Source organism: Leuciscus leuciscus, assembly GCF_965113295.1.
Source record: "Leuciscus leuciscus genome assembly, chromosome: 11".
NCBI classification, from domain to species: Eukaryota; Metazoa; Chordata; class Actinopteri; order Cypriniformes; family Leuciscidae; genus Leuciscus; species Leuciscus leuciscus.
The window spans coordinates 27,676,495-27,690,228 of NC_138735.1; the positions used below are offsets into that span (position 1 = coordinate 27,676,495).

The window sequence follows — 13,734 nt, forward strand, 5'->3', positions numbered from 1 at the left end:
TAGCCCGGAGAGCACCAGCATCAAAGCACACCATTATCATCATATCGCTCTTATACGCACCCCATCATTTTCATTGTTCCTGCATGCATTCTTTTAAGCTTGTTCCACAGAAATCACTGCTGTTACAAAAGCCTCGCCATCTGTCCCATCACATTTTACAAGAAATGTCTGCTGGATGCTTCCGCTGCCTAATGGATCAAAAGAGCACTTGTCTGTTACTATTCAGGGTACGCTGGGTAACCTTGAATGCTGCCACCACTGCGATTGCAAGTGAGACAAAACGATAAACCGTGCACTGCAGGCATGAGCAAAGATTTGCCTGGTGCCTTCCAGCCACTCACAGTGACAAGGGGATTCGGTGGATCTCTTATAGGAAAGCACTGATGGGTCTGAAGCAGCTACATCCATGAAGCAGAGAGCATGACTCTAATACAAATAGAGATGCAGTCAAATAAAACATACAAATCTGACATGCTGTAGCAGATATATCAAAGATTAAATATTCATTGGTATATGAATATTTATAGCATATTTCAAGCTACAATATAATTTTGTGAAATCATGTCTAAACTCTTAAAAATAAAGATTCCACAAGGGGTTTTCACAGGGATGCTGTAGAAGAACCATTTTGGGTTTCCAAAATAACCTTTCTGGCAACGGTTCTAAATAGAACCATTTAAACCATCTAAAGGATTCTATATAAGGTTCTATATAGGAACTAAAAGGGTTCTATCACTCGCTTCATATAAAGAAACTTTTAGGGGTTCCCATTGTGGGATCATTTTAGAACTTTAGTTTGATTTTATTAAAGGGTTAGTTCTGTCATCATTCACTCAACCATTATGTTGTTCCAAACCAGTAAGACTTTCGTTCATCTTCAGAACACAAATGAAGATCTTTTTGATGAAATCTGAGAGCTTTCTGACCCTCCATTGACAGCCACACAACTACCACTTTTTTTCAGAAAGTTCATAAAGAGATTGTAAAACTAATCCATATGAATTGAGTGGTTTAGTCCAAAATTTTCTGAAGAGACACGATCACTTTATATGATGAACAGATTGAATTTAGGCTTTTACTTGCACATGACAGGGTCGACGGTGAGTAATTAATGACAGAATTTTAATTTTTGGGTGAACTATCCCTTTAATTTGGTTTCAGTTCAATTTTAATGCTATTACATTTGATGAATTGTATACTTTATCAATAGGGGAAAAAAATTTAATAATAATCTGTAAAACACGAACGTGCTATGCAATCATTTAAACATTTATCCTTATATAGAACCTTTTTGGCATAAAGAGTCCTTTAAAAAATGGAGTCAGGAACCTTAGGTTTTTTTTCTAGCGTGCACTATAAAGAACCTTTTGTGAAGTGGAAAGGTTCCATGAATGTTAAAGGTTCTTCATGGAACCAAAGAAAGAATGCCCATAAATAAACTTTATTTTTAGAGTGTATGGATGTTCATAAAGGCATAAAATACATCTTATCCTGTGCAAAAGAAAATCTATTTTTGCTTCTTAATCTCTTGACCAGACAAATTCTCATCTCCCTAATTATCTGTCTGCATATATGTTTTGGGTGGGTTGATCACTAACTTAGAATTTTACTAACTTGCTGTTTAATGGCACTATAGCTTACCATAAAACACAAGAAAAGTATTAACGCAGGAAAGACGTATTTTTAGGTAAGGGAAAACCACAAGATATTCAGCAGCTGTCTGCAGGTCACATTCAGGTTGAGTCAACAACGCACATAACACATTCACTCCTCCCTCGGCACAATGAACCATTATCACTATATTTAAACAGTGTTTCGTGTTAATGAGGCACTATAGGGTTTATGTGCGTAATGAGCAATCTGTCACAGATCACGCTGGCAAAACATTATGATAATGCTGGCCTGTTCATGTTGAAGAACGCAGAAGGCTCATCCTTCTAGTTATTTGCTTAGTGGAGTGAGAGAAATGGGCTATTGATCTAATGAATATGAATGTGAACACAAGTCCCACATGCAACACAATCACAGATGGGTTACAACGAAAAAGATGACAGCTGACCGTCTGACACTTGTGGTGCTAAGTCAATTCAGTTTTATGTCTACAGCGCTTTAGGCATATTGTTTCAAAGCAGCTTTACAAAAAATCTCTTTGGGAGATGTTTACATGCCAAATATTAACAAGCTACATCATATTTACATGTTTATCCAAATGAATTATTCAATCATATTAAACTGAGGACAAATTGGGTGCTTGAGGATATGAAACCCTTGATTAAAAATGATGGGCGTCCCTAAAGACTCATCTTTGAAGGGCTGCCAGCAGAAGAACAATTTGATAGACAATGTTTAGCATAGGGCTGAGAACAAGGAGGTATGTGGTTTATTGCACCTGATGTTGAATGGAAGATCTGACACAGCAAAATGTGCATAAAGAGGCTGTTCTGAGCTCCAGGATCTCTAATGCAGCATCAGAGGCTTATGCTCTCAACTTTAGGCAACAAAGCCTCTTTTTTATTTTTTAGATCAATTGGATGGGTGGTCAGTGAGATTCTGAAAGGGATTTCACTCTCCAGTTGTCCTCTCCATAATTTGATTTATTTCAAGGGTGACTAATTTGGTTAGACACTCTGAAGGTCTTTCAAAAGCTTATCAAATACAAAATGAAGGGGAAATTTAAATATGTGCATCTATTGAAATGCATTAGATGGAAACACACAGCTACTAAGAAAGCACTGCTAGTTAAAATACCTTACCTGATATTCAACTAACAGGTGGTAATTTGCAATTGGTTCCACTCCTTCAAGTTCATAATTCTTCTATCCCTCTTGCATTTGTCATCAATGTCTATGGGAAAACGAGTGATCAGCCTCCAGATCATAACGACCACTAATGCACAGTCTCCATCCGCAACCGCTTGGGCAAAATTCTCCAAAGCGAGTCCTTTAAACTTGCTCTTAGTTTATATTCCCACAACAGGCGAGACACATCTGCCGTCTTGTTCTCCAGCATCCTCCGCAATCTGAGCCATGCAGCTTTCCATCTACATATCTCCTGCTGTCGCTAGGCATCCTGAGCAATAATAATGACCGGCTGAAAACCACAAGTAGCGATGTCCGATTCGCGAACGAACCGTTCTTTGAACTGGCTCTTTCGAATGATTCCATTGAGCCGATTCGAAAGCGTTTGTAAGCTAAATCACTCGCATTTGGAAGAACTTTCTGTGTTCGAAATGGAACGCAAGTGTAGGCTACTGCATACTGCGCAGTAAATACTGTACACTGCCTACTATTTCTTTACTTTTTTTATTAGTAGCCTATGCAGGCTGCAATAATAAACATTTTAAACAGGAGTAGGTCTAGGCTAGAAATATTACCTCATTATGTTGCATGATTAGCCTAATTGAGTGTGTGATGTAGCATTTTCAAATATGGTTCTGCATTTTTAATTCAAATTTCTGTAAAATGACTTAACTTTAGGCTGTCTGATCAAACAATGAGAGATGGTAAAAATCAATATCACTTACAGTTCATTCGTCACCCTAGAAATCAATGAGTGCACTGGGTTACATGCAGTGTTCACTGCCAAAGCCATTTGAGTATTCCATGCCAATTTATGCCAAACATAGTGCATAATGCAGAAATAGCAGCCTAGTATATTTTTTCTAAATATATAGGTTACGTTTGGAATATCATAGCCTGCTACCAATCTACTATTGCTTCACAATATAACAGGCATACTGTAGTCTATAGAATGTAGTAATAAAGTGTACATAATATACTGGAAGTAGCCTATGCAGTAAGCATAAACTACAGTGCGTCCGAAATCGCATACTGTCTGAGTAGGCTCTATATTTGAAATTATACTTACTTTGCGACCGTTAAAAAGTACAGTATGTACTATATAGTATGAATGTGTGTAGTATGCAGGTAATCTGGACATAGGCCTACTATATCCGCCATGTTGTCATTATCATGTGACCTACTGCATCAGTTGCGTCGCTTCACTTCCATTCATAAATCCTCTCCCGTGGCCTCATGGGATAGCAAAGTGTCCATCGTACGCACCATAGACATTATATAGATGTCTCTATATAATATCTATGGTACGCACACTTCAGAATCTAAACGGAAGTAGTCGTCACCATTTCACCTAATGTTTTTCGAATACTATGTATTCGTACATACTACTGTTTTCGCCTACTAATAGTAGTAGTACGAATAGTAGGGAAATATTCGATTTCGGACGCAGCGCTAGTCTTCCTCTCCAATCTATATAACTAGGCCTATGTTTAAAATTAAACTGAGGGGGGTGATTTTGCAACCATAATCATTACGAAATCTAACCTAAAAACCTAAATGAAATGTAACATAAAAACCTATGTAGGTAGATCTGAAAACATTTGTGAACCATGACTCAATCGAATTTGGGATTTTGTGTTTTGAACCGATTCATTTGAAGAGAATCTTCCGAACGAGCCGATTCGCTAACCGAGCCTGCCTATGCTAATCACACGCGCCTTTTCTCTCCATCTCTCTCTTTTCCACCGCTTCATTCCTTCATTGTTCCCCGACGCTAAACATCTGTCTATTTTAGTCTGAATATAAGAGCATGATATTTATAACGGAAAGTCAAAGCTGAGGGGAAAAACGGTGCACATAAGCTCGAGAGGATGCCACTTTAAGGCTCCGTCATGTGCGTGTTTCTCAATGCGGTATTATTTGGTGAAGGAGGCAGAGGAACCCACGGGCTGTGCGAGAACATTCCCCACAAAGCTTTACATAACCAACGATGTTTCTACACGTTACAAATGATCAGTTTTAACACTGAGTTCACAGGCACGTGCTTGAGTGTTGCTAGTTAGACTACAGAAAAGACTCGTTATGATTGGAAAGAAATGAAGAGCTGTTGAAGTAGGCTATAGAAAAATATAGTAGCTAGTCAGAAATACATGCAGTCAGCATGTTCTCTGGTTCTTGTTTAGCTGCATTTTTGTATATCACTGACATGCAAATGATTTTTTTTTTAAAAAAGGGGGAATATTTGGCACATACAGGCACACTCTTTCTTTCTCTACTGTATTCTCTGTTGATTTTCAGTCTCTACACAGGGTGATCAAAGATAACAAAAAGGTTACAATTTTGACTCCCACAATGGGTTATCCATGAGCGATCACCATTGTGCCTTTGAGCAAGGCACTTAACCTTAGGTTGCTCCAGGGAGACTGTCTCTGTAATAAGTACTGTAAGTCGCTTTAGATAAAACATCTGCTAAAATGACTTGCTCATACAGTCTCCACAGCAGTTTAACATTAAAATAAAACATGTATTGAGTCATCAAACATTCTTCTGGATATCTATCATTGCACGGTTTGCACCTTATCTAGAATGGCCATTACTCTCCTGAAGCAGAGGTTGTGAAGGAGCCTGATTGTGCTGCACTCACATTTATTTCCCTTCTTTCAGCAAACACAATCCAGTCTCTGTTCATCAATACATTCATCCGGCCCCATGCAACTGGAGTCAACAATGCATGCACAAACAGTTGATAAGAGTTGACATATAGGCTAAATAATAGCAGCTAAAAAAAATAATTAAAACTAATGGAACAAAACTAATGCAATGCATTCAAATATATATATATTCATATAAAATAATGCATGCAATGCATTGTTTAAATGCACTTTTTTTGCAGTGCTTTATACCACCAAACACGCAGACAGAGAAATACAGACACATTTATTCATGTCATTGAGAAGAGAGAAATGAATGCCCTTGCTTTTACGACGCTATGAACAAAGAATACCACCTTCATTTCTGTAATTAGTTTTGGCAGATAAGAAATCTGACTTACAATTAAAATTTCCCCCAGAAGATGTAGAAAATCTGCTTAGTGTGTGCCTGTTTTAATTACTCAAGACAAGAGTTCCCATTGAGAGGTGCTTCCTTTATATTCACAGCAATGATGTGATGATGGTTATCTGTTATCTCCGTTTGACGCTTATTGATTTAACCTATTCACTTTTCTTATTGATGCTTCTTGAGCAGAAAATGAATCCAAATATCATATACAGTTTTCAATCACTTTGGTCTGTGTTGCTTGACTCAAGTATGATGTGTCTTTATGAACTATCAGCTTAACTCTGAAAACACTCTTTGTTCTGTTTTCACTGGAACACCCATCTAAAATCAGCTTTCCATTTATGAATCGTTTCTAGAATTTGCTAAATGTAAACCATTCAGAGGTGCTAATGGTTCTATCAGCATAAAAATGTAGTGACTTTACAACACAATGAACAGTGACTGACTCCAAAAAGCAATTAGACACCCAAGGCACAGTAAAAAATGGATGGCATTTTTAGATAAAAAAACATATCAAACACAATGACATTCATAAGAAAGATACAGCACAAACACAGGGGAAGATGTTAGAATAGTACATTTAAAATGTAACATACAGGGTATAAAATGTCTCTAATCAACTGTTTATTGATTTTATGTGCCTCCTTATCATTAAAATATAGCAATTGAACTTTTTTAGTAAAACTTGATTATATTTTAACATATTCCGTTTTAGTCTTAATTTACTTCTCCATCGCTTTTACTGTTTACATATTGAAAAAAATACCTAATTAACCTTATTCACAAGGTAACTTATTAATCATGCTGTATTAGAAGTAGCTAGTGCTGAACACGAGAGGGCGCTAGTGAACTGCATGTAAACCAGACGTGCTTAAACGTTTATGTTGAATTTTATTAAACTTTAACTCTAAATGCAGAACTAAATGTATATGATGTATATGACTTTTTTTTTAAAAAATATATTTTTGTATGGTTTGATTTGAAAACCGGCATTACAAATATTTAAAGATTACAAGTGGGTTGTAACAAAATGAACACTTTTAAGGAATGTCTAGTAAAATTAAACGCCACCAACATAAAGACTATATATATAAACACACACACACACACGCACACGCACACACACACGCACACGCACACGCACGCACAAATCATTTAGGACCAAGATCTACATTGATGAATCATTGTTTTAAAGGTCTTTCCTGATTCAATCATTAAGGAATAATGGCATTTCAGCAATCTGTGTGCTTTGACCATCTGTGACAAGTCTGAACATTATTTCACCTCCATACACAACTCTAGAATGAACACCTGTCTTCCTTTCCCTGACAACGCCCCCTAAAGTCACACCTCTATTTTGATTGGGCCGGGGGTCATGAATATGCACATGTCAAACACTCGGCCCCTCCCTTTGCACCTGATTGGAAGTATTTACTTGTTTTTTTGCACAGAGGTGCTGGAGTTTTAGAGCAGCTCTGCGCTGGAAGATGAAGCCCTGCTGGACCGAGCAATAAGGATTACAGCGATTTGACTTTACAAAAGAGAAGAAAGGACCATTATTATCTGCCAGAGAACTTTATTCATATTTCAGGATGCCGCGCTCATTCCTTGTAAAGAAGCATTTCAATGCAGCCAAGAAACCGAATTACAGTGAACTGGAGAGTCCAACAGGTAATAGACTTTTTGGTTTAATGAGTCTAACTCCTAACAGTGAAAAGTTAAAGTTATTTCAACTTTTTAGTGTGTTGCAACTCTTCGTTAAGTTTATGGCACTTTGTGTGGCAACACACTAACACGTATTGTTTATTGAATTGATCCATTGCCTTTTTTTTCTTGATATATGTGTTTGTACATGAAAACGAAATAGCCTACCTAACAGGCTACATATCAAAATGAAATAATTGCGAATCAATCCAAAGGATCCTAAACGGGATCAGTAGAGTTACTACTGGAAACATAGCTATTTCATTTGACTCTTATTTCATCCCATTATAATCTTTTAGAAACGTTTACAAAATATCTCATTTAGAAACCCAGTACACATCTTTTAGGATAGATTTTTGTCGAAGGATAGCCATATCATATAAAGTCACTCAAATGGGTAGTTAGTTTACCTTCAAATGTATATGAATGTTCAAGGGAAAGTGTTTATCGTTGGTCCTGTAACTGGTTCCCATTTGAATTGGTTCTGCAGTGTAACAAATGAACTTTTTATAAGTGTAAAAATTCCATTTATTTCCTCAATGAAGATGGCCATAAAACCTGCATGCATGATCATTTTAAAAGAAGATTTAGGAATATGCCACTTATGTATATCTGGTTGAGTGAACTAATGTGATTGCATTTCCCCTTTTATTGCAGTGTTTATTTCCCCATATGTCTTAAAAACCCTCCCGGTGCCTGTTATACCTCAACCTGAAGTGTTAAGCCCGTTGGCGTACAACCCGATAACAGTGTGGACTACCAGCAGCCTGCCCCTGTCACCCCTTCCCAGCGACCTGTCCCCCATCTCCGGATACCCCTCATCCCTCTCCGACACGTCCTCTAACAAAGACCACAGCGGCTCGGAGAGCCCCAGGAGCGATGAAGACGAGCGGATACAGTCGACCAAGCTGTCAGACGCTGAGAAGTTTCAGTGCAGTTTGTGTAACAAGTCCTACAGCACATATTCGGGACTCATGAAACACAAGCAGCTGCACTGCGACGCACAGACCAGGAAGTCATTCAGCTGCAAGTACTGCGAGAAGGAATACGTGAGTCTAGGGGCCCTAAAGATGCACATAAGGACACACACACTGCCCTGCGTTTGCAAAATGTGTGGGAAAGCTTTCTCCAGACCTTGGTTGCTGCAAGGACACATTAGGACACACACAGGTGAGAAGTGATAAATGCATTTATTTGATGCTATTGAAACACTGTGGATGTCAATGCACACAGAATTAAGATTGAGTGCATAATATAATTATGTTGGGAGCATTGCATGATGCAGCAGTCTTTAACCTGATTTTTTTATTTTTTTTTTCATTAGGTGAGAAACCGTTTTCATGCCCCCACTGCAGTCGTGCATTTGCGGACCGGTCGAACCTCCGAGCTCACCTGCAGACTCACTCGGACGTGAAGAAATACCAGTGCAAGAACTGCTCCAAAACCTTCTCTCGCATGTCGCTGCTGCACAAACATGAGGAATCTGGCTGTTGCATTGCACACTGAGAGAGAATCACACGCGCGCACACACACACACACACAGGGTCTGCATTCACCAAGTGCCTCCGATTGTGAATGCTGATCTCGGACCTGCTCTTCCTGTCAGTATACTCGTGATAAACTGGATACGAAGCACCAAATGCATCCCCCTCTGATGATTTAAAAATGCATCGCCCCAGGGTCTGAAAGAATAGTGTTTGTGGAGTCATTTAAAGATCAGATTCCACCCAAGACGCTACACACTAACATATAAACCTGACCCAAAACAGCCATCCCGCTTTGAGTTTGGTTCCCGGAGAACCTTCGACACCCTCAGACAGGAAAAGGCACAAAAGAAAAGACTGTTTGCCAGATCCCTGGTGGTCTGAACTCACTGACTAAGAAGCCTTTTCATTTCAGTGTAAACGCAGATTCATTCAACATGTCATGCGCCCGTCATGTGCCTTCCATTTCAACAGTATTTGCCCTGTTCGGGTTGGGTTGGTGTGTACTGTACATTTGTTTACGGATTTGTACTATTTGGGAGGTTTTAAATGTGTAGCCTCTCTAATAAGCAATAATTTATACTGGTTTATATCTGTATCTGAATGTTAAATAGGTAAGACGGTCACTTTTTTTTAGTGTTTTTAGTTTTTCTTTTCTGAGAGGTAATCGGTCAGATATTTCAAACCGTAGATGGTGGCACACCAATGAGCTTGAGACCAAAGGAATAATTAATGCCATGTTTTTAAACAGGGAACAAGTGCAAAAAGACATTTTCTTGAATTAAAAGTATTTAAACTTTTGTGCGGTCATAAAGCGACAGCAATTAACCAGCACTCAGACATGCAATACTTTGCCATGTGCCTTTTTTTCATCAGGAACTTCAGAGATTTTGCCATGTAATTGTTTATTTGAATGTATATGACACTGATATGATTGTACTTTGTATTGCAAAGTGTAAATGAATGGTATGATTTTGTACAAAAAATAAAATTTACACTTTTTTTGAATAACTCCTAGCGATTGTCATGATCTTTTTGGCATCTGAAAGCAGTCATCATTTCATTACAAACCTGTTTGATTTTTCTTTCTTATGTGGAAAGAAGCAATTTTGAAGAAAGCTGTAGTCTATGCAATGAAAGTCAATTGGGTCCAAAACAACTATTCCTTTAAGCTTTTAACAGCTGAATTGAATAACAATTAGCCTAATGTTTACATCTACATAGGGTTTGTAATGCTATGCAAATGAATAGGCCCTTAACGGAACATTAACAGGAACGTTTCTTACAGAAATCTCATGAAAAGCACTTCATTTCAATTTGAACCTGTTGCTGATTTTTGTCTGCATTAACAAAGTTTAGAAAATAGTGTTAAACATGGTTGTGGAGGATGTAAAGAGCTGGTTTGTTAACTGTTTGACTCGTTCCCACAGTTAACTTACATCGTGGGAGTTCATCAAAGTGAAGTTTAAGCGTTTCATGATGCAAATGTGTTTGCAGTTTACTGTGGCGGGAAATGCGAGTTGTATAAACTACTGTCATTCATTTAAAAGTCAAGCTGGTGGAGATGCTATTTATATTCAGGATTCAAAGTCAATCGGAGACAGTCATGGAAATCCGGTGGTCAAAAGATGTGGGAGCCATACAAGACAAAACTTTTGTTGTGCATCTCAATGAAATGTCCTCAGGAGGTCAACTCGTTTTAAAGTCTGTGAGTTTGTGGTGTGGCCACATGAACCTGTCCTTGCGAACCTGTTCGGCTCCCAAACAAATCCCAAATGTTACACCTCCTCCCTATGTTGATCTCACTTTGCTGCCAATTTCTTTGAAGACTCTGGGTCTCTGAAGGGGCCACTATAGCAAAGCCAGACTGGCTCTCACACATGTGAAAGTCCTTTACTGGATTATTACTCAGCAACCTCACAGTACACAGTGGGAACTCACAGGACTGGCGCAAACCAATCGCGTTTTCAAACATTCATCTACTGAATCTAATTCTGAACTGACCATTGGAAATAAGCAGCTTCTAACTGCATAGCAAAAATCATCTTAAAATATACATGAAATCATAACTGACCTTATTTCCTTTCTAACAAACATTCCTGGTCTTATAGTGGATGATAACCTTTATTCCAAAGGTAATTTTTTTTTAACTCTCAATCAAGATAATACGATTTGCCCCGTTTTAAATGTTTAGCTGATGTCACCAAGTCCACAATATTTTTCTTGGGATTACTTAGATATATCTTTAATATATAATGTACATTTATGTATGTATATACATTTATACACAAACATTTCTTGATGCATATGTGACCCTGGACCACAAAACCAGTCACACATGGGTACATTTTTTGAAAGTGAGATTTATACATCATCTGAAAGCTGAATAAATAAACTTTCCATTGATGTATGTTTTGTCAATATGTGGTCGAGATACAACTATTTGAAAATCTGGAATCTGAGGGTGCAAAAAAATACATTTAAACATTGAGAAAATCACCTTTAAAGTTGTCCATTTATGACACGATTGTGCTGCATTCACTCACTAAAATAAATGTTTTACATCTTTACGGTAGGAAATGTACAAAATATCTTCATGGAACATGATCTTTACTTAATATCCTCATGATTTTTAGCATAAAAGAAAAATCGATAATTTTGACCCATACAATGTATTGTTGGCTATTGCCACAAATATACCCGTGCGACTTGTGACTGGTTTTGTGATCCAGGGTCACATGCGTTAATGTAATTTCTTTACGCGCAAGACTGAGACAAAATTACTGAGTACAAGTAGAGGCCCGGTGTGAACACTTGCTCTGTAGAAAGGTTTTGGGAAAACACTTGACTTTTCCATGCTCTGTGGTTTATCTTTCCATGATCTGATCATGGCTGCACTATTCCAGGTGTTCACCGTGACACACCTCACAGTCGGACAGCTTTGGCCCTCAGGACCCCCTATGATGCCGTACAGGTGTTCACATATCTTGTGGTTTTCTGGAAGTTCAGATAAATATTATGACTCTTTGTTCACAATAACTGCCGATTATTATCACAAAACTTAGCAAATATAACGTTTTATAGACAACGTGAAGTAAGATATGTGGCTTTTAGTTCATGTCTATCAGGGTTGAGGTCCGTAAACCGTTTTTGACCGGTTTCTTTCAGTCGTCAGGAAAACATGTGACGGAACCTTCTAATGCAATTTGAAAGAAAAATATAATTCGAAATTCTTATCTTTATGCTCTTTTGTCACATGCTCCTTGAACTTTTGATGCCCCACGTCATGTCAGGCCTTTCCCTCACAAGACTACCGTCACCATTGCTCGAGGACAGATCCAACAAGGTTACAAAGGAAGTACATTTCTTTGTTAGTCTCCCTCTCTCTCTCTCTCTCTCTCTCTCTCTCTCTCTGCAACCTGCTGACTTCACACTAATGCAACAGCTCCTGTAAACGGAACAGATTAAATTAGAAAGCTGGTTGAAAGCCTGTTTGTTCTGATTAGTGTGTGATAGAAGGAGCCTGACCTGAAGAAAAAGACAGAAACATTCTTCTCTTAGTTGCCTGAAAGGGCAATGAATGGGGACTGAGCCTTACAAGCTTCAAAAAGGATGCAAAAGTAGTCCATAAAGCTATATTTCAAATCATCTTACGCCATACAATAGCTGTGTGAAGAAGGTCACCGTGATTTTGCCAAGTAAGACATATTTTGTTGTTCCTGGAACAACATTCATCTATGAAAATGTAGACCTAAACCCATAAGTTATCTCTCAAACCAGAGGGGAATGATAGGTGAACAACACTGATGTAGAAGCACCTGTAGGGGAATTTGCAGGTAAAGACCCTTCACACCTATCCCTGATTGTAAGCCTAAACTTAAACTGTAAAAATGTCCCTCAAATCTTATTGGTTGATTGGAATGTTGTTCCAGGATCAACAAAGATGGTGATCCAGGAATATGGTGAACTTGTTACTTCACATAATTGGTTCATTTAATTAATTACTCACTGAAAAATAGCTCCTAAGTCACATTTTGAAATTCACCAGATTTCTAGAACATACCCAGCTTGTTTATACTTGAACCAAACTATGGTCCAAAAAACAGCTTCTTTATCAATTTGCTGGATTTTCCAGAAGGGAAGGCGCCTTGTATTACTTAGTTATTTATATCAACATGCAATGCTAAATCTGCATATCACAGAGATGAATGCGAACGAATCCATATAAGAACAGTAATCAGTCAAAAAATAAAATTGGGGCCTACAGTTTTCCTAATGCCAATAGCTGAATAAATCTAATTAGCTTTCAGTCTGTGCCACATTAGCCAAAAACAACACTTGTGTCAAATCATACATTTGCACATCAGGAAAAAGGGAAAGGAAAGAATCTGAACAGCTAGACATGTTTGCGCTTGCTTCTCAGGCAATATCATTACAATCTTCTGCTAACCTAAGATGTCTGATCTATCATGTGATGGGAACAGGGTGCTCACATGCCTCTAAACCAATTACTATCGATATCAACACAATCATATGCCAACTCCTGATTATTTCTCTCTGTTGGTACCATTTGGTTTGATGACCTACAAGATATCTCTCATCAATGTGAGAGTCTCATATCTCCAGGATATGCCTGCAAAGTACAAATCTTTATAGGAATTATGTTTCAATTATGTTTGAGAAGTAGA

At 38.0% G+C, this 13,734-nt stretch overlaps 2 protein-coding genes across 3 annotated transcripts in view; one reads left to right on the forward strand and one right to left on the reverse strand.

Annotated features, from left to right (window-relative positions):
- Window positions 1-3,059, reverse strand: part of sntg1 (syntrophin, gamma 1) — a 50,017-nt gene extending 46,958 nt beyond the window's left edge. For both annotated transcript variants that reach the window (XM_082184128.1, XM_082184127.1), the window contains exon 1: window positions 2,754-3,059. The gene's annotated coding sequence lies outside the window, so the exon portion shown is untranslated. The remainder of the gene's footprint in view (window positions 1-2,753) is intronic.
- Window positions 3,060-7,300: 4,241 nt separating this feature from the next.
- Window positions 7,301-10,057, forward strand: snai2 (snail family zinc finger 2). The gene is made up of 3 exons (XM_082183786.1): window positions 7,301-7,529; window positions 8,220-8,732; window positions 8,887-10,057. The coding sequence occupies exons 1-3, from the start codon at window positions 7,451-7,453 to the stop codon at window positions 9,066-9,068; spliced, it is 774 nt and encodes a 257-aa protein (XP_082039912.1). The 5' UTR covers window positions 7,301-7,450; the 3' UTR covers window positions 9,069-10,057.
- Window positions 10,058-13,734: the final 3,677 nt, after the last annotated feature.

Bases quoted from the DNA above. Each gene is read 5' to 3' on its own strand.
- snai2 (XM_082183786.1), top strand. From the start codon at position 7,451: ATGCCGCGCTCATTCCTTGTAAAGAAGCATTTCAATGCAGCCAAGAAA. The intron at 7,530-8,219 runs GTAATAGACTTT...CTTTTATTGCAG, and splicing joins TGAACTGGAGAGTCCAACAG to TGTTTATTTCCCCATATGTC. The intron at 8,733-8,886 runs GTGAGAAGTGAT...TTTTTTCATTAG, and splicing joins ACACATTAGGACACACACAG to GTGAGAAACCGTTTTCATGC.